Source organism: Salvelinus namaycush, chromosome 3, assembly GCF_016432855.1.
Source record: "Salvelinus namaycush isolate Seneca chromosome 3, SaNama_1.0, whole genome shotgun sequence".
Taxonomy (NCBI): Eukaryota; Metazoa; Chordata; class Actinopteri; order Salmoniformes; family Salmonidae; genus Salvelinus; species Salvelinus namaycush.
This window is the reverse complement of record NC_052309.1, coordinates 59178341-59205990: the sequence shown is the minus strand read 5'-3', so window position 1 is coordinate 59205990 and position 27650 is coordinate 59178341. Positions and strand designations below refer to the sequence as shown.

Here is a 27650-nt window from a genome sequence, read left to right as displayed (position 1 = left end):
CGGCAACTTTCCCTCTTCAATTAGCACGCGCACTAGCCAAGTGGCACGGATCTCTCCATCGTCAACAAAGTCAGAGAACGGAACACGGCAAAACTCCCGAAAAAATTTCAATAATCTGATTAAACTATATTGAAAAAACATACTTTACGATGATATGGTCACATGTATCAAATAAAATCAAAGCCGGAGATATTGGTCGTCCATAACGGCAGCTAAACAGAAGGCAATCCCACTGTCCACCTCGCGCTCCCAAAAGTACCGGAAATGAGGGACACGTCATACAAAGAGCTTGTATTCAACTTCAGACCAAGATAAACACTAAATTTCTTCTCTCACAGCCTCTTGACATCCAGGGGAAGGTCTATGAAGTGCACGTAGACTCTTACGTATCATGCCCATGTATAGGCAGGAAGTAGAACAGAGCATCGATTTCAGACTTTCCACTTCCTGGTCAGGAAGTTTGTGCCAAATGAGTTCTGTTTGACTCACAGATATAATTCAAACGGTTTTAGAAACTAGAGAGTGTTTTCTATCCAATAGTAATAATAATATGCATATTGTACGAGCAAGAATTGAGTACGAGGCCGTTTGAAATGGGCACCTTTTATCTGGTTACTCAATACTGCCCCTGCAGCCATAAAAAGTTAATGGAAATGCATTCTAGGTGACTACCTCATGACGCTGTTTGAGAGAATGCCAAGAGTGTGCAAAGCTGAAATGTATATATTTTTTGATTTGTTTAACACTTTTTTGGTTACTAAATGATTCCATGTGTGTTATTTCATAGTTTTGATGTATTCACTATTATTCTACAATGTACAAAATTGAAAAAATGTACAATGTACAAAAAAGAAAAACCCTTGAATGAGTAAGTGTTCTAAAACTTTTGACTGGTACTTTGTATGTACAGTTAAAGTCAGAAGTTTACATACACCTTAGCAAAATACATTTAAACTCAGTTCTTCACAATTCCTGACATTTAATCCTAGTAAAAATTCCCTGTCTTAGGTCAGTTAGGATCACCACTTTATTTTAAGAATGTGAAATGTCAGAATAATAGTAGAGAGTTGTCACGTTCCTGACCTTATTTTCCTTTGTTTAGCTTTGTTTAGTTGGTCAGGACGTGAGCTGGGTGGGCAGTCTATGTTATGTGTTTCTATGTTTTGGGTCATTGTTAATTAGCCTTATATGGTTCTCAATCAGGGGCAGGTGTTTGACGTTTCCTCTGATTGAGAACCATATTAAGGTAGGCTGTTCACACCGTTTGTTTGTGGGTGATTGTCTTCCGTGTCAGTTTATGTACCACACGGGACTGTTTCGTTTGTCTAGTCTGTTCCTGTTCGTGCGTTCTTCGTTATATGTAAGTTCTCATGTTCAGGTCGGTCTTTGTCGTTTTTGTTATTTTGTAATTTATCAAGTGTACTTCGTGTTCGTCTTGTCTAATAAATTCATCATGTCTTCACAACACGCTGCGTTTTGGTCCGATCCATGCTCCTCCTCAGACGAGGAGGAGAACAGTCGTTATAAGAGTGATTTATTTCAGCTTTTATTTCTTTCATCACATTCCCAGTGGGTCAGAAGTTTACATACACTCAATTAGTATTTGGTAGCATTGCCTTTAAATTGTTTAACTTGGGTCAAACGTTTCGGGTAGCCTTCCACAAGCTTCCCACAATAAGTTGGGTGGATTTTGGCCCATTACTCCTGACAGAGCTGTTGTAATTGAGTCAGGTTTGTAGACCTTGCTCACACGTTTTTCAGTTCTGCCCACAAATTATCTATTAGATTGAGGTCAGGGCTTTGTGATGCCCACTCTAATAACTTCACTTTGTTGTCCTTAAGCCATTTTGCCACAACTTTGGAAGTATGCTTTAACTTCCTGACTGATGTCTTGAGATGTTGCTTCAATATATCCACATAATGTTCTGTCCTCCAGATGCCATCTAGTTTGTGAAGTGCACAAGTCCCTCCTGCAGCAAAGCACCCCCACAACATGATGCTGCCACCACCATGCTTCATGGTTGGGATGGTGTTCTTCGGCTTGCAAGCCTCCCATTTTTCCTCCAAACAAAACGATGGTCATTATGGCCAAACAGCTCTATTTTTGTTTCATCAGACCAGAGGGCATTTCTCCAAAAAGTACGATCTTTGTCCCCATGTGCAGTTGCAAACCGTAGTCTGGCTTTTTTATGGCGGTTTGGAGCAGTGGCTTCTTCCTTGCTCAGCGGCCTTTCAGGTTATTTTGATATAGGACTCGTTATACTGTGGATATAGATACTTTTGTACCTGTTTCCTCCAGTGTCTTCACAAGGTCCCTTGCTGTTGTTCTGGGATTGATTTGCACTTTTCGCACCAAAGTACGTTCATGTCTAGGAGACAGAATGCATCTCCTTCCTGAGCAGTATGACGGCAGCGTGGTCCCATGGTGTTTATACTTGCATACTATTGCTTGTACAGATGAACATGCATTTGGAGATTGCTCCCAAGGATGAACCAGACTTGTGGAGGTCTACAATTTTTTTTCTGAGGGGCACTGAGTTTGAAGGTAGGCCTTGAAATACATCCACAAGTACACCTTCAATTGACTGAAATGATGTCAATTAGCCTATCAGAAGCTTCTAAAGCCATGACATCCTTTTCTGGAATTTTCCAAGCTGTTTAAAGGCATAGTCAACTTAGTGTATGTAAACTTCTGACCCACTGGAATTGTGATACAATGAATTATAAGTTAAATAATCTGTCTGTAAACAATTGTTGGAAAAATGACTTGTGTCATGCACAAAGTAGATGTCCTAACCGACTTGCCAAAACTATAGTTTGTTAACAAGAAATTTGTGGAGTGGTTGAGAAACGAGTTTTAATGACTCCAACCTAAGTGTATGTAAAGTTCCGACTTCAACTGTATGTGCTGAGAGAAGGACAGTGCACCGTCTAGCCATACTCCCAAGTACTTGTATGAGGGGACTACCAAAAGCTCTAAACCCTCAGAGGTAGTAATGACACCTGTGGTAAGAGGGGCGTTCTTCTTACCAAATCACATGACCTTTGTTTTGGAGATGTTCAGAAAAAGGTTAAGGGTAGGGCAAGCTTTTTGGACACTAAGAAAGCTTTGTTGTAGAGTATTTAACACAACATCCAGGGAGGGGCCAGCTGAGTATACGACTATCATCTGCATATAAATGGATGAGAGAGCTTCCTAATGCCTGAGCTATGTTGTTGATGTAAATTGAGAAGAGCGTGGGGCCTAGGATTGAACCTTGGGGTACTCTCTTGGTTACAGGCAGTGGCTGAGACAGCAGATTTTCTGACTTTATACACTGCACTTTGTAAGAGGTAGTTAACAAACCAGGCCAAAGACCCTTCAGAGACACCAACACTCGACACAAGAATGGAATGGTCTACCGTATCAAAAGCTTTGGCCAAGTCAATAAAAATAGCAGCACAATATTGCTTAGAATCAAGGGCAATGGTGGCATCATTGAGGACCATTAAGGTTGCAGTGACACATCCATAACCTGAGTGGAAACCAGATTGCTTACCAGAGATAATACTATAGACATCAAGAAAGTCAGTAAGTTGATTATTGAGAAGTTTTTCAACACTTTTGATAAACAGGGCAAAATAGAAATAGGCCTAAAACAGTTAGGATCAGCTTAAGCTCCCCCTTTAATTATGGCTGCAAGGGAAAGTATTGAGTAGCCAGTGAAATCGTGCCCATTTCAAACGGCCTCGTACTCAATTCTTGCTCGTACAATATGGATATTATTATTACTATTGGATAGAAAACACTCTCTAGTTTCTAAAACCGTTGGAATTATTTCTCTGAGTGAAACAGAACTCATTTGGCAGCACTTTCCCTGACCAGGAAGTGGAATGTCAGAAATATATGCTCTGTTCAACTTCCTGCCTATACATGGTCATGACACGTAGGAGTCTACGTACACTCCATACGCCTTCCTCTTGGTGTCAAGAGGATGTGAGAGAAGAAATTTTGTGTTTATCTTGGTCTGAGGTGGAATAAAAGCTATTTCTTTGACGTGACCGTCCACTTCCGGTACTCTGAAGCGCGCGACTTGGAAGTGGGATTGCCTTCTGTTTTGCTGCCGTAATGGACGACAACTATGTCCGGCTCGGATTTTATTTGATACATGTGACCATATCATCGTAATGTATGTTTTTTCAATATAGTTTAATCAGATTATTGAAAATTTTTCGGGAGTTTTGCCGTGTTCCGTTCTCTGACTGTGTTTACGTTGGAGAGATCCGTGCCACTCGGCTAGTGCCCATGCTAAATGAAGAGGGAAAGTTGCCATTCTGAATCCAAACAACGACTGTTCTGGACAAAGGACACCTTGTTCAACATTCTGATGAAAGATCAGCAAAAGTAAGACCCAATTTATGATGTTATTTCATATATCTGTCGTGCATGTGAACTGGTCGTGGGCGCCCAAGTGTTTCTGGCTATTGTGGCTACGCTAATATAGCGCTACATTTTGTTTTCGCTGTAAAACATTTAATAAATCGGAAATATTGTCTGGAATCACAAGATGCCTGTCTTTCAATTGCTGCACACTATGTATTTTTCAGAAATGTTTTATGATGAGTAATTAGGTATTTGACGTTGGTGTCTGTAAATATTATGGCTGCTTTCGGTGCAATTTCTGATTGTAGCTGAAATGTAAACTATGATTTATACCTGAAATATGCAAATTTTTCGAACAAAACATATGCTATACAATAAATATGTTATCAGACTGTCATCTGATGAAGTTTTTTCTTGGTTAGTGGCTATTTCTTTCTTTATTTGGTCGAATTTGTGATAGCTAGTGATGGAGTAAGAAACTGATGGAGTTAGAAAAGTGGTGTCTTTTGCTAACGTGGTTAGCTAATAGATTTACATATTTTGTCTTCCCTGTAAAACATTTAAAAAATCGGACATGTTGGCTTGATTCACAAGATGTGTATCTTTCATATGCTGTATTGGACTTGTTAATGTGTGAAAGTTAAATATTTTTAAAAAATATCTTTTGAATTTCGCGCCCTGCACTTGAGCTGGATGTTGTCATAAGTGTACCGGTGTCGGGCCAGCCAGCCTAACAGGTTAAATGAAGGATGAACTGTGGCTGCCTTCCAAGCAATGGGAACCTCCCCAGAAAGGAGAGACGGGTTAAAATGTTTGGAGAAAGGCTTGGCGATGATTTGGGCAACAACCTTAAAGAAGAAAGGGTCTAAACCATCTGACCCAGATGTTTTTTTGGGGTGAAGTTTAAGAAGCTCCTTTATCACCTTGGACTCAGTGACTGCCTGCAGGGATAAACTTTGTAGCGGGGCAGGGGAAAAAGAGGGAGAAACATCTGGGATAGTCACATTAGAAGGGGTGGGAGATGAGGAAATGTTGGACGCGCAGGGAGGCATGGCTGAGTCAAATAGGAATCCTGACTTAATGAAGTGGTGATTAAAGAGCTCAGCCATGTGCTTCTTGTCAGTAACAATCACATCATCAACATTAAGGGACATGGGCAGCTGTGAGGAGGAGGGTTTATTCTCCAGGTCTTTAACCATTTTCCAGATCTTCTTGGGGTTAGACCCACAGAGAGAGAACTGCTCCTTAAAGTAACTAACTTTGGCCTTCCCGGGTAACCTGAGTGCACTTATTTCTCATTTGCCTGTACGATAGCCAGTCAGCCTGAGTATGCATGTGCCGAGCCTTTCTCCAAATTCAATTCTTGAGGTGGAGTAACTCTGCAAGATCACGGTCGAACAAGGGGCTGAACCTGTTTTTAATTCTAATTTTTAACAATACCATTACCATTGAAAATATCAAAAAAGAAGTCCAAGCGTCTTCTACTGGGGTAGAAGAGAAAGAAAAAGTAGGCGGGCTTGGATTCCCCAGGTACCTGTTTGCTCAGAGTAGTCCTCTGCAAGCAAACAGTTGCAGTATACATCATGTGAAATCCATTCGACATTGTGGAGAACTAGTTTTGAATAATGTAAACATGGTGGTTGGCAACCAGTGTTAGGCATTTTTACTCCTCAATGATTCCTAAATGAGTCACTAGATGTCCACCATCTCCCCTCTCCTCAGGTGAAGAAAGTGAAACTGTCCAAGGACGAGTCCCTGACTATCCTTGGCTATGGAGGGACGGGACCAGAACTCTTAGCCAATGAGACCCTAATGAGTGAGGGTCAGGTGATTCGAAGCTCAACCAATCAGGTGCAGATTTACTACCGCAGTCTCCGGCAGACCGATCATGGCATGTTCAGCCTACACTATCAAGGTAAATTCAGAGTGGTGTCTTTTCTTTTTCCAATAAAATATTTTTGAGTCATTAAAATGTTATTTTAAGGGTGCTGTCCACAACAACGAGGGGAAGCACACCATAACTGGAGGTTATTATCTTAGTTTAATAAAAATAAAAAATGAAACAAAGACGCATGAATTTTTGCATGAATTATCAAGGTATTCCATCCCAGTGAGCGCTTTGAGTGTGATGGTTTGTTCACATGTCATCCTGCCTTGTTTTGTGCAATTAATCTGTAGCTCTCTCTCTTTCCTCCATCTTTCTCACTCCCTTAATCTGTCCTACATGCAACAGCCTTCCTCCTCTCCTGCTCATTCCCTCTCTCTCCTGAGGGAGGGGGTGTTACAGTAACGGACATCCACCCCGGAGGCCAGGCCCACTTTCACTGTGACCCTGGCTTCCAGGTCAGGGGCCACGAGGTAGCCACCTGCTTGAACATGACTCAACCTCATTGGAGCTCTCCTGAACCTCAGTGTGTGGGTCAGTGTCCGCTATCTTCTGACTGTAGAATCTTTGACCATGTCAATATGATTCAACAATTGTCTGGCCTGCACAGAAAATGTGTATCTGAAACATACAATGCAGCTTTGTTGTGGCCAGTATGGGTACTGTGAGCTCATGAGAAATTATGTTTGTCCACGGAAGGCCCCACATCTCACACAGTTGAGGGAAGTGTTGATGTTTCTGTGGCTGGCCCCAATGCCAGTGTCCACACACTGTGTGTATAACTGATGACTCTTGATTGTTCTTCCCAACTGTCAGCTGTGTCATGTGGAGGGTGGATCCGAAACGCGACCGTGGGTAGAATCTTCTCGCCGCCTCCTCCGTCTGCGAGTAACCACAGCAACGCCAATAATCTGAGCTGCCATTGGCTACTGGAGGCCAGGGAGGGACACAGGCTTCACCTCCACTTTGAGAGGGTTGCGCTGGACGAGGATGATGATAAGTAAGTTAAGATGTTAAATGGGCAATCTGCGATTGCTACATCAATTTCTTTACTTTTAAATTCATGATATGTACCTTTTAATCCTTGAAAAATATAATTTATAAATGCCTCATGAGCTTCAACTGTCTTACCCCATCAGTACCCAAAATATAACCTTGTTTTTACTTCTATGTAATTGTAAACAAACACTGTATAACGTCAAAACATGTAGAAGTCTCATGGATGGTCAGTCTATGAATTTGAGAGTGGTTACATTTCTCCAGCCCCATCCCTCAGCTATTTACCAAATCAGTGGCAGGGTGACAGCGGTGTTATTGTTTAAACTGCAGATTCAGCTGCTCAATTCTACATGAATAATGTAAAACCCATCTTAGTACAATTCTATTTTCTTACCCAGTACTGTGTATTGGTTAGATAATAACTTCCTTCTCATGGACTGAAAAAGTGAAGTTTCAAAAGTACAACAATAATTTGGCTGCATTGTATTGTGAGTTTCCTGCTAAAAAAAATACAGCATAGACCATCATAGGCTGGTCCAGTATAAATGCTGGTTTTGCTGGTGACCAGCCTTCGCTGAGCCTTCACTGTGTTTTTGATGGTGACCTGCTTTCACTGTGTTTTGGACACTGGTGCTAGGTTCTGACAAACAGAGTGAAAAACGAACGGAGTACCCATCGTTGGCTTCACCCCTCAGCATCCACTCCACCTTAAAGGAAGGGGTATAATAGTGGCCCACTAGATGTGACCTGTTTCACCTTGTAGCATGGGTTCGAACGGTGGAGGAGTGGCAATTGCATATACAGTGGCTTCAAAAAGTATTCAGACCCCTTGACTTTTTCCACATTTTGTTACGTTACAGCCTTATTCTGAAATGGATTAAATAAAATAAAAAATCCACAGCAATCTACACACAATACTCAATAATGACAAAGCAAAAACAGGTTTTGAAAATGTGGCAAAATAATTTAAATTAAAAACATAAATACCTTATTTACATACACTACCGGTCAAAAGTTTTAGAACACCCACTCATTCAAGGGTTTTTCTTTATTTTTACTATTTTCTACATTGTAGGATAGTAGTGAAGACATCAAAACCATGAAATAACACTTATGGAATCATGTAGTAACCAAAAAAGTGTTAAACAAATCAAAATGTGTTTTATATTTGAGATTCTTCAAATAGCCACCATTTGCCTTGATGACAGCTTGCACACTCTTGGCATTCTCTCAACCAGCTTCCCCTGGAATGCTTTTCCAAAAGTTTTGAAGGAGTTCCCACATATGCTGAACACTTGTTGGCTGCTTTTCCTTCACTCTGCAGTCCGACTAATCCCAAACCATCTCAATTTGGTTGAGGTTGGGGGATTGTGGAGGTCATCTGATGCAGCACTCCATCACTCTCCTTCTTGGTAAAATAGCACTTACACAGCCTGGAAGTGTGTTAGGTCATTGTCCTGTTGAAAAAAAATTATAGTCCTACTAATCCCTAACCAGATGGGATGGCGTATCGCTGCAGAATGCTGTGGTAGCCATGCTGGTTAAGTGTGCCTTGAATTCTAAATAAATCACAGACAGTGTCACCAGCAAAGCACCCCCACACCATAACACCTCCTCCTCCATGCTTTACGGTGGGAAATACACATGTGGAGATCATCCATTCACCCATACCGCGTCTCACAAAGACACAGTGGTTGGAACAAAAAAATAACAAATTTGGACTCTAGACCAAAGGACAAATTTCCACCAGTCTAATGTCCATTTCTCGTGTTTCTTGGCCCAAGCAAGTATCTTCTTCTTATTGGTGTCCTTTAGTAGCGTTTTCTTTGTAGCAATTCAAACATTAAGACCTGATTCACACAGTCTCCTCTGAACAGTTGATGTTAAGATGTCTGTTACTTGAACTCTGTGAAGCATTTATTTGGGCTGCAATTTCTGAGGCTGGTAACTCTAATTAGGGATAGGCGTCCCGTCAATGGGACAGTTGTAAATCATCGCGGTGAAAGTTGAAAGCAGCAGCCTTTGGCAATAGGGGCCTCCTTGGCAGTGGTAAGCCCGGACCGGATACATACTTCAAACAGCTCCACCACCCTGGATCCAAAGGTTCCGGCGCCTTCGTCCCTGGGGACTTCCACTTTGAGATCAGATGCGGAGGTACCTGCATCTTCGTCCCATGTTCTGTCTCCCTCTCTGGTGGCTTCTACCTCGGTTTCAGATCTTCAGAGCTCCCACCTTCATTGGGCCATGAGGGTGTCTGGGCGAAAGAAAGACCGGACCGCCTCAGCCATTTCACCAGCTTTCATCATCGGTAGCTCTATGGTGAGAAACATCTCGGTTCCCAGGGAAAAAACCCTGTGCTATCCCAGACCATGAGTACAGGTCATTACGAGGCTCTCTCCTACCATTCTCCGACAGCTGTTGGGGGCTGATGCTATCGTAGTGCATGTTGGGTTAAATGGCATTAGGAGGGCTAGCTCGGAACTGCTGAAAATGGATTTTGAAGAACTGATTCTGGCTCTGAAAGATTCCAAAAAGCGGCCAGTTATTTCAGGCCCGATGCCATCACTGGGCCACGGCTGTGAAAGATTCAGCAGGCTACTGGTATTACACATCTGGCTAAAATACATCTGTAGATCTGTTGCATAGCTTTTATAGATAACGTTGACACCTTTTGGAAACAGAAGATGCTCTACAGGAATGACAGAGTCCATCCAAATCATCTTGGCTCCTGGACTCTACCCACGGATTTCAAGGCTGCATTTAGACAATGATTTATCAGTAACTAAGCCCTGCTCAGATAATCCCTACCATTGTGTTGCTGAGTTGTCGTAGTGCTCTTGCAAATGCGCATTGTTGCAGGGGCGTTGGCAGTCATAATATGAGTATCCTAATTTATGTCCTTCTAACTCCTCAATGCCTCTGTCAATCCTACAGCTATTGTATGCAGTAATCATGCGCCTAGTTAGCACTAAGGCGGATTGCCCTAGTAGGAAGTCCACTGTGTGTGCTCACCTTGCATTATCAGCTCAAACAAAAATATCACTGTCATATCTACCTCTGATAAGCCTCCCAGTAAAGCAATAAAACAATCAAGAATTCCAGAAAAGTGCTAAAAATAGCCCACATTAAACTGGTACCTTCAGATGAGTCTTGTGAGGTTTATGGGCATCTAAGGGCAAAACAACCGACAAGTACACTTCTGTTCAAAAGTTTGGGGTCACTTGGAAATGTCCTTGTTTTTGAAAGAAAAGCAAATTTTTTGTCCATTAAAATAACATTAAATTGATCAAATGCAGTGTAGACATTGTTAATGTTGTAAATGACTATTGTAGCCGGAAACGGCTGATTTTTAAAGGAATATCTACATAGGTGTACAGAGGCCCATTATCAGCAACCATCACTCCTGTGTTCCAATGGCACGTTGTGTTTGCTAATCCAAGTTTATAATTTTAAAAGGCTAATCATAGAAAACCCTTTTGTAATTATGTTAGCACAGCTGAAAACTGTAGTACTGATTAAAGAAGCAATAAAACTTGCCTTCTTTAGACTAGTTGAGTATCTGGAGCATTTGTGGGTTCGATTACAGGCTCAAAATGGCCAGAAACAAATAACTTTCTTCCGAAACTCATTAGTCTATTCTTGTTCTGAGAAATGAAGGCTATTCCATGCGAGAAATTGCCAAGAAACTGAAAATCTCGTACAACGCTGTGTGCTACTCCCTTCACAGAACAGCGCAAACTGGCTCTAACCAGAATAGAAAGAGGCCAAACTGTTCGGACGCTACATAAATTTTTTATTATGTGAATTAACATTCCCCTACCCAAGAATAGCAAAGCACCCTTTACTGGCTCAAACAGCCGACCAATCAGCCTGTTACCTACCCTTAGTAAAAAAAAAAAAAATTGACCAGTGTTTATTTCACCTTTATTTAACCAGATAGGCTAGTTGAGAACAAGTTCTCATTTACAACTGCGACCTGGCCAAGATAAAGCAAAGCAGTTCGACACATACAACAACACAGAGTTACACATGGAATAAACAAAAATACAGTCAATAATACAGTAGAAAAAGTCTATATACAGTGTGTGCAAATGAAGTAAGATAAGGGAGGTAAGGCCATAAATAGGCCATAGTGGCAAAAAAATTACAATTTAGCAATTAAACACTGGAGTGATAGATGTGCAGAAGATGAATGTGCAAGTAGAGATACTGGGGTGCAAAGGAGCAAAAAAATAAATAACAGTATGGGGATGAGGTAGTTGGATGGGCTATTTACAGATGGGCTATGTACAGGTGCAGTGATCTGTGAGCTGCTCTGACAGCTGGTGCTTAAAGCTAGTGAGGGAGATATGAGTCTCCAGCTTCAGTGATTTTTGCAGTTCGTTCCAGTCATTGGCAACAGAGAACTGGAAGGAAAGGCGGCCAAAGGAGGAATTGGCTTTGGGGGTGACCAGTGAGATATACCGCATGCTACGGGTGGGTGCTGCTATGGTGACCAGTGAGCTGAGATAAGGTGGGGCTTTACCTAGCAAATACTTGTAGATGACCTGGAGTCAGTGGGTTTGGCAACAAGTATGAAGCGAGGGCCAGCCAACGAGAGCATACAGGTCGCAGTGGTGGGTAGTATATGGGTCTTTGGTGTGTGGTGGCATATTTCTGCTTTACCAAATGAGGAGAGTTACAAACTTCACACACCAGTCAGAGTTATACTTAAACTACATCTTTAATCATAAGAGCTTTGCAATAGCCTTTGACTTTCAATGATGCGCTATCTCTAATGAACCATTGAAAAGTGTCAACAGAAAAGTACAAAGATCTTTTATAGCCAAGATACACCCTTGTCAACTTACATGATGGACCACAGATCTTAGGAACTGTTCACAAAGAAATACTTTTACTTGAGAGAGAGGAGTATCCCATAGCAAGATAGCATTCGCTATAAATTATCGTTCAGTTTGGTCCCTAAGACGAGGTTCTAATCTCGTTCCTGGTACTTCATAGCACAAAAACATTACCTCATTTTATCTGGAATGCTCTTTAGGTTTTATCACCCAAAGACATCGTAAATCTCCTCTGTCATTGCTATCTCATAGAGGCCCATCCTCCGTGGAACACACACACAATAGTTAACAGAATACTCTATTCTGTCGAATAAAACAACCATTATAATGCAATAAGCATTATAACATAATCTTGCAATTTTCCACGACAGGTGACAAAACGGTTGGCACTGTGATAGACTGCATCTAATTTGTTGAGTAGAGTGTTGGAGGCTATTTTGTAAATGACATCGCCGAAGTCGAGGATTGGTAGGATGGTCAGTTTGGCAGCAATAGTGAAGGATGATTTGTTGTGAAATAGGAAGCTTAGTCTAGATTTAATTTTGGATTGTAGATGCTTAATGTGAGTCTGGAAGGAGAGTTTACAGTCTAGCTGTCACACTCTGGCCTTTGTTAAATTGATTTTCTTTATTAGTTTAGTTAGGTCAGGGTGTGACATGGGATGTTTGTGTGTTTTTGTCTAGTTTAGGGTGTGTGTATTGTTTAGGGGGTTTTGTAGTATGTATGGGGTTGTGTTCAGTGTAGGTGTTTAGGAAAGTCTATGGTTGCCTGATTTGGTTCTCAATCAGAGACAGCTGTTTATTGTTGTCTCTGATTGGGAGCCATATTTAAGGCAGCCATGGACTTTAGGTGTTTGTGGGTAATTGTCTATGTTGAACGTTTGTAGCTTGTGTATGCACTTACGTTTGTAGCTTCACGGTCGTTTGTTGTTTTGTTTTGTAAAAGTGTTTGTTTCGTGTTTCGTCATCTTTAATAAAAGAAGATGTCTTCATATCCCGCTGCGCCTTGGTCCGCTTATTATGATGATCGTGACACTAGCCAGACACCTAGGTATTTGTAGTTGTCCACATATTCTAAGTCAGAACCGTCCAGAGTAGTGATGCTGGACGGGCAGGCGGGCAGGTGCGGGCAGCGATCGGTTGAAGAGCATGCATTTAGTTTTACTTGCATTTAAGAGCAGTTGGAGGCCACGGAAGGAGAGTTGTATGGCATTGAAGCTCGTCTGGAGGTTAGTTAACACAGTGTCCAAAGAAGGGCCAGAAGTATACAGAATGGTGTCGTTTGCGTAGAGGTGGATCAGAGAATCACCAGCAGCAAGAGCGACATCATTAATGTATATAGAGAAGAGAGTCGGCCCGAGAATTGAACCATGTGGCACCCCCATAGAGACTGCCAGAGGTCCAGACAACAGGCCCTCCGATTTGACACACTGAACTCTATCAGAGAAGTAGTTGGTGAACCAGGCTAGGCAGTCATTTGAGAAACCAAGGCTGTTGAGTCTGCCGATAAGAATGTTGTGATTGACAGAGTCGAAAGCCTTGGCCAGGTCAATGAATACGGCTGCACAGTAATGTCTCTTATTGATGGCGGTTATGATATCGTTTAAGACCTTGAGCATGGCTGAGGTGCACCCATGACCAGCTCTGAAACCAGATTGCATAGCGGAGAAGGTACGGTGGGATTCGAAATGGTCGGTGATCTGTTTGTTAACTTGGCTTTCGAAGACCTTAGAAAGGCAGGGTAGGATAGATATAGGTCTGTAGCAGTTTGGGTCTAGAGTGTCTCCCCCTTTGAAGAGGGGGATGATCGCGGCAGCTTTCCAATCTTTAGGAATCTCAGACGATACGAAAGAGAGGTTGAACAGGCTAGTAATAGGGGTTGCAACAATTTCGGCAGATAATTTTAGAAAGAGAGGGTCCAGATTGTCAAGCCCGGCTGATTTGTAGGGGTCCAGATTTTGCAGCTCTTTCAGAACATCAGCTATCTGGATTTGGGTGAAGGAGAAATGGGGGAGGCTTGGGCGAGTTGCTGTGGGGGTTCAGGGCAGTTGACCGGGGTAGGGGTGGCCAGGTGGAAAGCATGGCAAACCGTAGAAAAATGCTTATTGAAATTCTCAATTATAGTGGATTTATCGGTGGTGACAGTGTTTCCTAGCCTCAGTGCAGTGGGCAGCTGGGAGGAGGTGCTCTTATTCTCCATGGACTTTACAGTGTCCCAGAACTTTTTTGAGTTTGTGCTACAGGATGCACATTTCTGTTTGAAAAAGCTAGCCTTATCTTTCCTAACTGCCTGTGTATATTGGTTCCTAACTTCCCTGAAAAGTTGCATATCACGGGGGCTATTCGATGCTAATGCAGTACACCACAGGATGTTTTTGTGCTGGTCAAGGGCAGTCAGGTCTGGAGTGAACCAAGGGCTATATCTGTTCCTGGTTCTAGAATTTTTGAATGCGACATGCTTATTTAAGATGGTGAGGAAGGCACTTTTAAAGAATAACCAGGCATCCTCTACTGACAGGATTATGTCAATATCCTTCCAGGATAACCGGGCCAGGTCGATTAGAAAGGCCTGCTCGCGAAGTGTTTTAGGGAGCGTTTGACAGTGATGAGGGGTGGTCGTTTGACCGCAGACCCATTACGGACGCAGGCAATGAGGCAGTGATCGCTGAGATCTTGGTGGAAAACAGCAGAGGACTATTTGGAGGTCAAGTTGGTTAGGATGATATCTGTGAGGGTGCCCGTGTTTACGGATTTGGGGTTGTACCAGGTAGGTTCATTGATAATTTGTGTGAGATTGAGGGCATCAAGTTTAGATTTTAGGATGGCCGGGGTGACCTCTTGGCGCACGGATCCCTTTAACGGGATCATTTTCATAAACAACCGCTGAATTGCAGAGCGCCAAATTCAAAAATAATTACTAAAAATATTTATTTTCATGAAATCACAAGTGAAATATACCAAAACACAGTTTAGCTTGTTGTTAATCCACCTATCGTGTCAAATTTTGAAACTATGCTTTACAGCGAAAGCAATCCAAGCGTTTGTGAGTTTATCGATCACTAGACAAAACATTACGAACAGCTAGCAGCAATATAGATTGGTCACGAAAGCCAGAAAAGCAATAAAATGAATCGCTTACCTTCGATGATCTTCGGATGTTTGCACTCACGAGACTCCCAGTTCCACAATAAATGTTCCTTTTGTTCGATAAAGATAATTTTTATATCAAAAAAACTAAATTTGTTTGGCGCGTTATGTTCAGTATTCCACAGCCTTAGGCATGTCATCATGGGTTGACGAAAATTCCAAATAGTATCCGTAAAGTTCGTAGAAACATGTCAAACGTTTTTAATAATCAATCCTCAGGTTGTTTTTAACATTAGTAATCGATAATATTTAAACCGGACTGTAAACTATTCAAGAAAGGAGAGAAAGAAAATGTTGAGCTATCAGTGCATGAACGGACATCCGTCTATCCACCGACGCGATTTGATAAATCCCGCTCATTTTTCAGAATAAAAGCTTGAAACTATGTCTAAAGACTGTTCACACCCTGCCGAAGCCATAGGAAAAGGAATCTGGTTGATATCCCTTTAAATGGACAAAAGGCAGGCAATGGAACAGTGATTTTTCTAAATAAGAGTCACTACCGGGTTGGATTTCCTCAAGTTTTCGCCTGCAAAATCAGTTCTGTTATACTCACAGACAATATTTTTGACAGTTTTGGAAACTTTCGAGTGTTTTCTATCCTACTCTGTCAATTATATGCATATTCTAGCATCTGGACCTGAAAAATAGGCCGTTTGCATTGGGAACGTTATTTTTCCAAACATAAAAATTCTGCCTCCTAGCGTCAAGAAGTTAACTTCTGTCCCAGTTTAGGTCAGCTAGCAGCACGAGCTCTGAAGATAGATGGGGGCAATCAATTCACATATGGTGTCCAGGGCACAGCTGGGGGCAGAGGGTGGTCTATAGCAAGTGGAAACGGTGAGAGACTTGTTTCTGGAAAGGTGGATTTTTAAAAGTAGAAGCTCGAATTGTTTGGGTACAGACCTGGATAGTAAGACAGAACTCTGCAGGCTATGCAGTAGATTGTAGATTGCAGTAGATTGCAACTCCACCCCCTTTGGCAGTTCTATCTTGTCGGAAAATGTTATAGTTAGGGATGGAATTTTCAGGGTTTTTGATGGTCTCCCTGAGCCAGGATTCAGACAAGGCAAGGACATCCGGGTTGGCAGAGTGTGCTAAAGCAGTGAATAAAACAAACGTAGGGAGGAGGCTTCTAATGTTAACATGCATGAAACCAAGGCTTTTACGGTTACAGAAGTCAACAAATGAGAGCACCTGGGGAATAGGAGTGGAGCTAGGCACTGCAGGGCCTGGATTAACCTCTACATCACCAGAGGAACAGAGGAGGAGTAGGATAAGGGTACGGCTAAAGGCTATAAGAACTGGTCGTCTAGTACGTTCGGAACAGAGAGTAAAAGGAGCAGGTTTCTGGGGGCGATAGAATAGATTCAAGGCATAATGTACAGACAAGGGTATGATAGGATGTGAATACATTGGAGGTAAACCTAGGCATTAAGTGATGATGAGAGAGATATTGTCTCTAGAAACATTTAAACCAGCTGATGTCACCGCATGTGTGGGAGGTGGAACTAAAGTGTTGGCTAAGGCATATTGAGCAGGGCTAGAGGCTTTACAGTGAAATAAGACAATAATCACTAACCAGAACAGCAATGGACAAGGCATATTGACATTAGGGAGAGGCATGCGTAGCCGAGTGATCATGGGGGTCCAGTGAGTAGTTAGGCTGGCTGGAGACACGGCGATTCAGACAGCTAGCAGGCCGGGGCTAGCAAGCTAGCAGAAGGGCCTTAGAGGGACGTTGTGACGGAAGAAGTCGATTATAGCCTCCTCGTGTGGTTACGTCGATAGACCAGTCGTGATGGATTAGTAGGGTTCCGTGTAGCAAAGGGGTCCAGTCCAATTGGCAAATAGGTAGAGTGGCACAATACATTGGCCGATGGATCTCTTAAGCTAACAGTCCAATATGCTCTAGACAGCTAACAGGCCGTGGCAAGCAGGCTAGCAGATGGGCATTCAGGGGATGTCACGACGGAGGGGCCTGTTGGGGAAAAAATAACAATGTGCTTCCACAATGCTATTTCACAGTAAACAAATGAACAACTGCACGTTTATAGGGAAGGGCATTCAACATGTGCAGGACTTACACAAATGACTGATGATTGGCTGAGAGATATTGATAATAAAACGTTCGTGGGATCTGTTTTATTAGACTTCAGTGCAGCTTTTGACATTATTGATCATAATCTGCTGCTGGAAAAACATATATGTTATGGCTTTACATCCACTGCTATATTGTGGATCAAGTGTTACCTGTCTAACAGAACATGGGGGTGTTCTTTAATGGAAGCCTATCCAACATAATCCAGTTAGTCAGGCATTCCCCAAAGCAGCTGTCTAGGACCCTTACTTTTTTCAATCTTTACTAATGGCCAGCCACTAGCTGTGCGTAAAGAATGTGTGTCTATGTATGCTGATGGCCCAACACTATACACGTCAGCTATCACAGCACATGAAATCACTGCAACACTTAACAAAGAGCTGCTGTCAGTTTGGGTGGCAAGAAATGGGTGGCAAGAATGGGTGGCAAGAAATAAGTTAGTCCTAAATATTTCAAAAACTAAAAGTATTGTATTTGGGACACATTCACTAAACACCTAACCTGATCAAAACATATTGATGCAACAGTAGCTAAGATGGGGAGAGGTCTGTACATAATAAAGCGCTGCTCTGCCTTCTTAAGAACGCTATCAACAAGGCAGGTCAACAAGGCAGGTCCTACAGGCCCTAGTTCTGTCGCAACCTTGACTACTGTCCAGTCGTGTAGTCAGGCGCCACAAAGAGGGACCTCAGAAAAGTACAACTGGCCCAGAACAGGGCAGCACGCCTGGCCCTTAATTTACACGGACAGCTAACATTAATAATATGCATGTCAATCTCTCCTGGTTCAAAGTAAAGGAGAGATTGACTTCATCACTACTTGTATTTGTGAGAAGTATTGACATGTTGAATGCACTGAGCTGTCTGTTCAAACTACTAGCACACAGCTCAGACACCCATGCATACCCCACAAGACATGCCACCAGAGGTCTCTCACAGTCCCCAAGTCCAGAACAGACTATGGGAGGCGCACAGTACTACAAAGAGCCATGACTACATGGACCTCTATTCCACATCGCGTAACTCATGAAAGCAGTCAAATCTGATTTTAAAAAACAGATAAAAATACATCTTGTGGAACAGCGGGGACTGTGAAGAGACACTTGCACAGGCAGACACATGCATACACGCACGATAACATACGCACAACACACACACGTACACAGATTTTCTGTTGTAGATATGTGGTAGTAGAGTAGTGTCCTTGGCAGCGGCAGCGGCTAATGGGGATCCATAATAAATACAAATAAAATTATTAAACGTCTTGAAGGAATAACCTCTCTCCCTTCACTCTTCTTTTCTCCCTTCTTTCCTTCCTTTTAACTTTCTTTCCTTTCTACCGTCCTTCCTTCCTACCCGCTATTCTTCCTCCCTCTGCCCTTCATTCTCCCCTTTCTCCCCACCTTCCGCCTCTCTACTCTTCTTTCTTTCCCTTTATCCTTTCTTCTCCCTCTTTGTCAGGCTGATTGTGCGCAGCGGAAACAACTCCATGTCTCCGCTGCTCTTTGACTCAGACCTGGATGATGTTCCAGAGCGTGGCATCGTGAGCGAGGGCTCCATACTCTACCTGGAGCTCACAGCCGACTCCTCTTCCATCCCGTTACTGCTAGCTCTGCGCTATGAGGGTGAGACCTTAAAATGCTCCCAGCATCAGTACACACAGTTTCTCTTGTCTCTTTCTCACTCTTATTTGTAATTTACTGTGATATGACTGTGCAATACAGACACTGCTGGCTGCTTTAGTTTAGGGCTGTCCGCAACAAAAACATTTTTGGGGTTGACCGAGAGTCGTTCTTTCGACCAATAGATTGGGCAAAATGTTTAAACTTGTTTTTCCATATGTGTTTGAATAAAACCAATTAGGTATGCACTGAGCTTGTCTAATGGTTTAAGCACACTGTTTGATTAAGTCACACAAATGACTCAAGAAAGAGCCCGATGGTCACACTGTTAAAAAAATTGACAGCGAGTGTCTGTGTGACTGGCGCACGTTGTCTCGCTCTCCTACCATGCATGTGACCAATAGGGCCTGACCTATAGCCCACCATAATCGAACCAATAAATTGGTTATAACAAACTCCGAACACAGTAATGTCAACAGCAAAATGGAGGCGGAGGACGTAAAAATGAAACACGAAACGGGCGAATGTTTACTGGTTGCTCAGGAGGGAAAGGGGAAGTCAGATCTGTGGAAGACATTTGACTCAGAGCATGCGCAGACCAGCTGGCTGGTGTGTTTAAGGACATATTCAATCAATCCTTATCCCAGTCTGCTGTTCCCACATGCTTCAAGAGGGCCACCATTGTTCCTGTTCCCAAGAAAGCTAAGGTAACTGAGCTAAACGACTACCGCCCCGTAGCACTCACTTCCGTCATCATGAAGTGCTTTGAGAGACTAGTCAAGGACCATATCACCTCCACCCTACCTGACACCCTAGACCCACTCCAATTTGCTTACCGACCCAATAGGTCCACAGACGACACAATCGCAACCACACTGCACACTGCCCTAACCCATCTGGACAAGAGGAATACCTATGTGAGAATGCTGTTCATCGACTCAGCATTTAACACCATAGTACCCTCCAAACTCGTCATCAAGCTCGAGACCCTGGGTCTCGACCCCACCGTGTGCAACTGGGTCCTGGACTTCCTGACGGGCCGCCCCCAGGTGGTGAGGGTAGGTAACAACATCTCCACCCCGCTGATCCTCAACACTGGGGCCCCACAAGGGTGCGTTCTGAGCCCTCTCCTGTACTCCCTGTTCACCCACGACTGCGTGGCCATGCACGCCTCCAACTCAATCATCAAGTTTGCGGACGACACTACAGTGGTAGGCTTGATTACCAACAACGACGAGACGGCCTACAGGGAGGAGGTGAGGTCCCTCGGAGTGTGGTGTCAGGAAAATAACCTCACACTCAACGTCAACAAAACAAAGGAGATGATTGTGGACTTCAGGAAACAGCAGAGGGAGCACCCACCTATCCACATCGACGGGACAGTAGTGGAGAAGGTGGAAAGTTTTAAGTTCCTCGGTGTACACATCACGGACAAACTGAATTGGTTCACCCACACAGACAGCGTTGTGAAGAAGGCGCAGCAGCGCCTCTTCAACCTCAGGAGGCTGAAGAAATTCGGCTTGTCACCAAAAGCACTCACAAACTTCTACAGATGCACAATCGAGAGCATCCTGTCGGGCTGTATCACCGCCTGGTACGGCAACTGCTCCGCCCACAACCGTAAGGCTCTCCAGAGGGTAGTGAGGTCTGCACAACGCATCACCGGGGGCAAACTACCTGCCGTCCAGGACACCTACACCACCCGATGTCACAGGAAGGCCATAAAGATCATCAAGGACAACAACCATCCGAGCCACTGCCTGTTCACCCCGCTATCATCCAGAAGGTGAGGTCAGTACAGGTGCATCAAAGCGGGGACCGAGAGACTGAAAAACAGCTTCTATCTCAAGGCCATCAGACTGTTAAACAGCCACCACTAACATTTAGTGGCCGCTGCCAACATACTGACTCAACTCCAGCCACTTTAATAATGGGAATTGATGGAAATTATGTAAAAATGTATCACTAGCCACTTTAAACAATGCCACTTAATATAATGTTTACATACCCTACATTACTCATCTCATATGTATAGACTGTACTCTATACCATCTACTGCATCTTGCCTATGCCGTTCTGTACCATCACTCATTCATATATCTTTATCCCTTTACACTTGTGTGTATAAGGTAGTAGTTGTGGAATTGTTAGGTTAGATTACTTGTTGGTTATTACTGCATTGTCGGAACTAGAAGCACAAGCATTTCGCTACACTCGCATTAACATCTGCTAACCATGTGTATGTGACAAATAAAATTTGATTTGATTTGACTTAGCTTTGGAAACTACTGAAGATCAAGAAAAAGGAGTGTATTGGAGCAAGTGTTACGTTAGTATTGTGTGTGCCAAACAATTGCTGTTAGATTACAATATTATAATCTTTCTGAACATTCGGAACAGTGTAAACAACACTAAATAAAAAAATGTACCAGAGAGTCTGTTCTAACACAAAATAAATCATATACAGCCTTTATTACAGCAGACAAAAAATAGTTGCATGCATTCTTGAATTGCGGTATAGTCGTCCCCGGGGCGGAGTGGTGCCTGGGAGAAGGTCAATCCCACAGCCATATGGTCGGTGCGGAAGCAGCGAAGTGGCCTGGGCCTTACTGAACAACTTCCAGGGGTCCTGGTACTCCGCCATACCAATGGTCCGTGGCAACCTCCGAGCTCCCAGGAAGACATCCCGGGGCAGGCTGCGCTGACTTCAGGCAATGAGCTTGGCAGACCGGGCTACAGCCCATGATGGCACCGGCAGACCAGTCAATGAAGGGATTGTGTCGCTGGAGCCAGGAGAATCCCAATACCCTGGGAACCTGAAGAGACTTAATGAGCAGGAACTGGATCATTTCGCTGTGGTTCCCTGACACACCTAGGTTGATGGGGGTGGTACTCTGGGTGACCCGGCCTATAGAGTGCCCGTCCAGTGCTCTAACATCCATGGGAATGGAGAGGGGCTGAGTGGGGATATCCAGCTCGGAAGCCAGGGTAGCATCCATAAAGCTCTCAACGGCCCCAGAGTCGATGAGTACCCAGAGAGATTGACTGGTTCCCCCACAGCAACATGGCATGAAAGGGGGTGCAAGTAAGGGGAGAGGAAAAGTTATCCTTATGGCCCGCCAAAGTACTCACTCCTACCGGTGAGCCTGGTCTTTTAGTGGACAGGTGGAGACGAAATGACCAGTAGTCCCGCAATACAGGCAGCTCTTAGTGTGAAGCCTGTATAGCTGTTCAGCTGGAGACAGCCTAGCTCTGCCTAGTTGCATGGGCTCAGGAAGAGGTAAATTGGCAGTCTTTGGAGGCCCTTGGAGGAACACGGGTAGCCTCGGGCTCTCTCGACAACGGAGCCGTCGGGGACTTCCGGGATTCCTCGGAGGCGAGGTGGAATCCATGGACGGGCGGGCAAAATCGAATCTCCTCTCCTTCCGTTGTTCCCGTAGTCGCCCATCGATCCGAATGGTCAAGGCGATGAGCGAGTCGAGATCCGTCAGTAGCTCTTTTACCTCCTCCGATATGCCGTGCAGGAACATGTCGAACAGTGTGTCCAGGTTCCAGGCACTCTCAGCTGCCAACGTGCGGAATTCCATTGTGTAGTCTGCCACACTGCGGGAGCCTTGCCAAAGCTGGAGTAACTTCCGGGCAGCCTCTCTCCCAGACAATGGAGCATCGAAAACTTTATTTTCCTCTGCCACAAACTCCTCCAGACTAAAGCATATGGCCGAATGTTGTTCCCATACTGCCGTAGCTCAGGCCAGAGCCCTGCCGGACATCAGCGGGAAGAGGTACGCTATCTTATTTATAATACAGGGGCAGGCAAATGACAGGTCAAAGGCAAGCAGGGGTCAGTAGTCCAGAGAAGGTGCAAAGGGTCCAGAACGGCAGGCAGTCTCAGGGTCAGGGCAGGCAGGCGTCAATAATAATGGGGCAAGGTATAGAATAGCAGGCAGGCTCAGGGTCAGGGCAGGCAGAAACATTAAAACCAGGAACGACTAGGAAACAGGAGCAAGAAACAAATGCTGGTAGGTTTCACAAACAAAATGAAGTAGCAACAAACAAACAGAGAACACAGGTATAAATACATAGGGGATAATGCACTTTGTGTTAGCTAATCCAAGTTCCGGGATGCTGGCCTTCTAGGCAGAGTTGCAAAGAAAAAGCCATATCACAGACTGGCCAATAAAAATAAAAGATTAAGATTGGCAAAAGAACACAGACACTGGACAGAGGAACTCTGCCTAGAAGGCCAGCATCCCGGAGTCGCCTCTTCACTGTTGACGTTGAGACTGGTGTTTTGCGAGTACTATTTAATGAAGCTGCCAGTTGAGGACTTGTGAGACGTCTGTTTCTCAAACTAGACACTAATGTACTTGTCCTCTTGCTCAGTTGTGCACCGGGGCCTCCCACTCCTCTTTCTATTCTGCTTAGAGCCAGTTTGCACTGCTCTGGGAAGGGGGTAGTACACAGCATTGTACGAGATCTTCAGTTTCTTGGCAATTTCTCGCATGGAATTGCCTTCATTTCTTAGAACAAGAACAGACTGAGTTTCAGAAGAAAGTCTTTGTTTCTGGCCATTTTGAGCCTGTAATCGAACCCACAAATGCTGATGCTCTATATACTCAACTAGTCTAAAGAAGGCCAGTTTTATTGCTTCTTTAATCAGTACAACAGTTTTCAGCTGTGCTAACATAATTGCAAAAGGGTTTTCTAATGATAAATTAACCTTTTAAAATGATAAACTTGGATTAGCAAACACAATGTGCCATTGGAACACAGGAGTGATGGTTGCTGTTAATGGGCCTCTGTATAGCCTATGTAGATATTCCATTAAAAATCTGCCGTTGCTACAATAGTCATTTACAACATTAACAATGTCTACACTGTATTTCTGATCAATTTGATGTTATTTTAATGGACAAAAAATGTGCTTTTCTTTCAAAAGCAAGGACATTTCTAAGTGACCCCAATCTTTTGAACGGTAGTGTACATAATATAACCATTTACAATTTCAGTATCACATGTCTTAGAGTGATGGACTGTGCCATCCCTGTGGCCTCCGCATTGGATTAGTCCACTGAGACAGGCGTGAATCAGGCGTGAATCATGTGCACCATGAAAAAAATATTAACATTGCGACTGCTCAACTAAAGAAATCTCGTTTGACCAACAGCCTATCAACCAAACAATCGACCGGTTGACTAAATGGTGTCAGCCCTAGTTTAATTAATCTTATATTATGCACTTATCCTACTTCTCTCCTTTTCTCTCCTCATATTCACACGTGCACACTGTTTTATCTCTCTCGCTCTCTCTCAGCCTTTGACGGGGAACACTGTTATGAGCCCTACTTGCCCCATGGGAATTTCAGCAGCAGTGACATCACCTTTCCGTTGGGCACCACAGTCACCTTCTCCTGCTCCCCAGGCTTTGTCATGGAGCAGGGCTCTGGGGTCATTGAATGTGTGGACCAAAGCGATCCACACTGGAATGAGAGCGAGCCTGTGTGTAAAGGTAATACTATTGAATACTACCATTACATTATGATAATTTGTTTATAAAGCCCCTTTCATTCACGAAACTAAAAACTAAAGACAATAATACAAGTAATGTTACAATAACTTTTTCCCTGTGCTACTACCTCACACCCTCTCTTCCCACCCCCTCTCAGCTTTGTGTGGGGGAGAGTTGACCGATCCCTCCAGTACTGTTCTGTCCCCCGATTGGCCACAGAGCTACACCAAGGGGCAGGACTGTGTGTGGCAGATCCATGGCAATGAGGAGAAGCGCATCGAACTGGACATCCAGATGTGAGTTTGGCCTCACCAACACCCAACAGGCATAATTCTGGTCTTTGAAGCTGTGGTTGAAGCAATTGGGAGAGGGAATTGTTCTCCTTTAATTTTCCCTTTCCTCTTTTGCTTCTGAAACCTCACTGCATAACATGAGCGCTCCCTTTGCATATTATTTTCCCCCACTACACAAGAGGTATATGATGGAGGTAGAACTCAAAATAAGCATGTTTATGTTTCAGAAATGTGCATGTTTTGTAAGGAATATACTTGAGGTATAAAATGTAGGTCGAACAATGTGAGCCTTGCGTTTCATTGATGGCTACTTCTGTGGCTGGTGTAGCGCCGTCTTTTTGATTATAGTGGGTGCATGTCAACTGTGACTGACAGACATAAAAAAACTGATGTGATGCTTCCAGTGAAGTTTTTATTGTAAGGATTGGAAATGACAATGTTTGTGAGAAGCTACATTTCATGATTCCATTTGAAGTGACATTGTGATTTAAAGTGAAAGTTGTTTTCCTCTCCATGTATTTTGTCGCTCTCAAAGTTTGAATATCCGCCACAACGACGTTCTCACCATATTCGATGGTCACGACCTCATGTCCCATGTGATTGGCCAGTACCTGGGGTCACGAGAGCGTTTCCAGGTCGTGTCAGGTGGTTCTGAGGTCACTATTCAGTTCCAGAGTGACCCTGACGACTCCTCCTTTATTCTGAGCCAGGGGTTCCTTATTCACTACCGTGGTACGTACACATACAGGACTTTTACATACAAGACATTACATACACATAACATGATATGCAAAACATTGATTGCCCATACATGACATCACACAAATACAAAATCTACATTTTATGTTAACAACTTTGTAGATATAATATGAACAGACAACACGATGACGTATTCTACCTCAATTGTGTGTTCTACACGATATATTTAAATCTGAATGTTCTGTAACATTATATCCTCCTGAACAAGCACCTGGTTTATCCTACATCTAATGACATCTTTTTTTTCATCCAGAGGTAGAGCCTAATGACACCTGCCCTGCCCTCCCTCAAATCGAATTTGGCTGGATTAGCTCCTCCCACACCTCTCCCGTGAGGGGAAGTGTGTTGACCTATCAGTGCCAGCCGGGGTATGACATCAGTGGCTCTGACATCATCACTTGCCAATGGGATCTTTCCTGGAGCAACAGCCCACCCACCTGCATCAAAGGTGAGCTAAATCATATATTATAGCAATCTGGTGCCCAACGGCACAGTCAATGTGGCATGCAATCATTGGTTGATGCAATGCAACAGCTGAGTAGGGGAACACAACCCTATACTTCCAACAACACTTCGGGCGTGTTTGAGAGCATCGATTTTACTCTGTTGCACGTCACCGACTGAGCATACTAGCTGATTTACAAATCACTTTACATGTTAGAGGTTGAGTAAAAGGCCTAGATTTAATCAGATCGAGCGTTAACTGGCGATAGCCGACAACCGCATAGCTGATGTTTTGGTGGTGTCGGAGGTGGAACTGCATTGGAGCTTTCAAATCAGTGAGCAGCTGCTCTTGATCATTGTCACAAAGCCACACCTGTCTCACTCGCGTTAGAAGTTCAGAACAAGAAAGTGTAGGCTATATAGAAATAATGACGCTCAAATTAAAAATCATTGAACTAAATAATGAGGATTTCTCTCAGCCTAATCAAGGTGTAGATTACATCTCATATTCCAGTGTTTGACCTTGTAAGCAAGGCTACATGGGATTTATCTTAATGCGACTCTGAGCAGCCAATGGCAATGTCCGCTTTAGGTAGAATACCAGGAGCTGTTTGTAGATTTGACAGCTCTAACGCAGTTCCACCTCCGACACCGCCAAAACAACCACTATGCAGATGTTGGCTAAATTGAATAGAGCCTTTGAAGATTATAGAATTAGGTTGCTTTTATACATTATAATTGGTTTCATCCTTCCAATTAAAAGTCCCAATTTGACATATCACTTTACATATGCGTTTTGGGAGAAATTTACATTTTATCAGAATTTGACCGAAGAATAACACACGAGTGAATACACAGCAGGAGTGAAGCCACTGTCCACATAAGACGGTAAAGACCCACATCATACCGAGTCCTCATTGTTTTTGAAAATAAAAATTGCCACTGATTAAAATCAACTTATCATCTGAGCATATCCTCTGATTTATTTATTCTGTATCAGCAAAAAATTGGTTTATCACTTATACGGTGTGCAGGCTTTTAACATAGCCCTTTATACATCCCTGCTGGTTTGCCCCTACTAGCTAATGTAACAGTATAACTTTAAACCGTCCCCTCGCCCCGACCCGGGCGCGAACCAGGGACCCTCTGCACACATCAACAACAGTCACCCACGAAGCGTCGTTACCCATCGCTCCACAAAAGCCGCGGCCCTTGCAGAGCAAGGGGCAACACTACTAATAGGTTTCAGAGCAAGTGACGTAACTGATTGAAACGCTACTAGCGCGTACCCGCTAACTAGCTAGCCATTTCACATCCGTTACACTCACCCCCCTTTCAACCTCCTCCTTTTCCGCAGCAACCAGTCATCCGGATCAACAGCATCAATGTTACAGTATACTCTTAAACCGTCCCCTCGCCCCGACACGGGCGCGAACCAGGGACCCTCTGCACACATCAACAACTGACACCCACGAAGCGTCGTTACCCATCGCTCCACAAAAGCCGCGGCCCTTGCAGAGCAAGGGGCAACACTACTAATAGGTTTCAGAGCAAGTGACGTAACTGATTGAAACGCTACTAGCGCGTACCCGCTAACTAGCTAGCCATTTCACATCCGTTACACTAACCACTAGCAGCCTTGAAACACATAACTTACTAGCAGTTCAGCACATCAGCATTTCTCATGCTT

At 43.6% G+C, this 27650-nt stretch overlaps 1 protein-coding gene across 1 annotated transcript in view; it reads left to right on the top strand.

Moving 5' to 3' along the window:
- sez6l2 (seizure related 6 homolog (mouse)-like 2) overlaps positions 1-27650 on the top strand; it is a 67361-nt gene that overhangs the window by 16070 nt on the left and 23641 nt on the right. The window contains exons 5-12 of the mRNA XM_038980124.1: positions 6086-6278; positions 6597-6782; positions 7065-7248; positions 18796-18959; positions 24270-24464; positions 24622-24760; positions 25293-25489; positions 25770-25964. Of these exons, the coding sequence (XP_038836052.1) occupies positions 6086-6278; positions 6597-6782; positions 7065-7248; positions 18796-18959; positions 24270-24464; positions 24622-24760; positions 25293-25489; positions 25770-25964 (1453 nt within the window). The remainder of the gene's footprint in view (positions 1-6085; positions 6279-6596; positions 6783-7064; positions 7249-18795; positions 18960-24269; positions 24465-24621; positions 24761-25292; positions 25490-25769; positions 25965-27650) is intronic.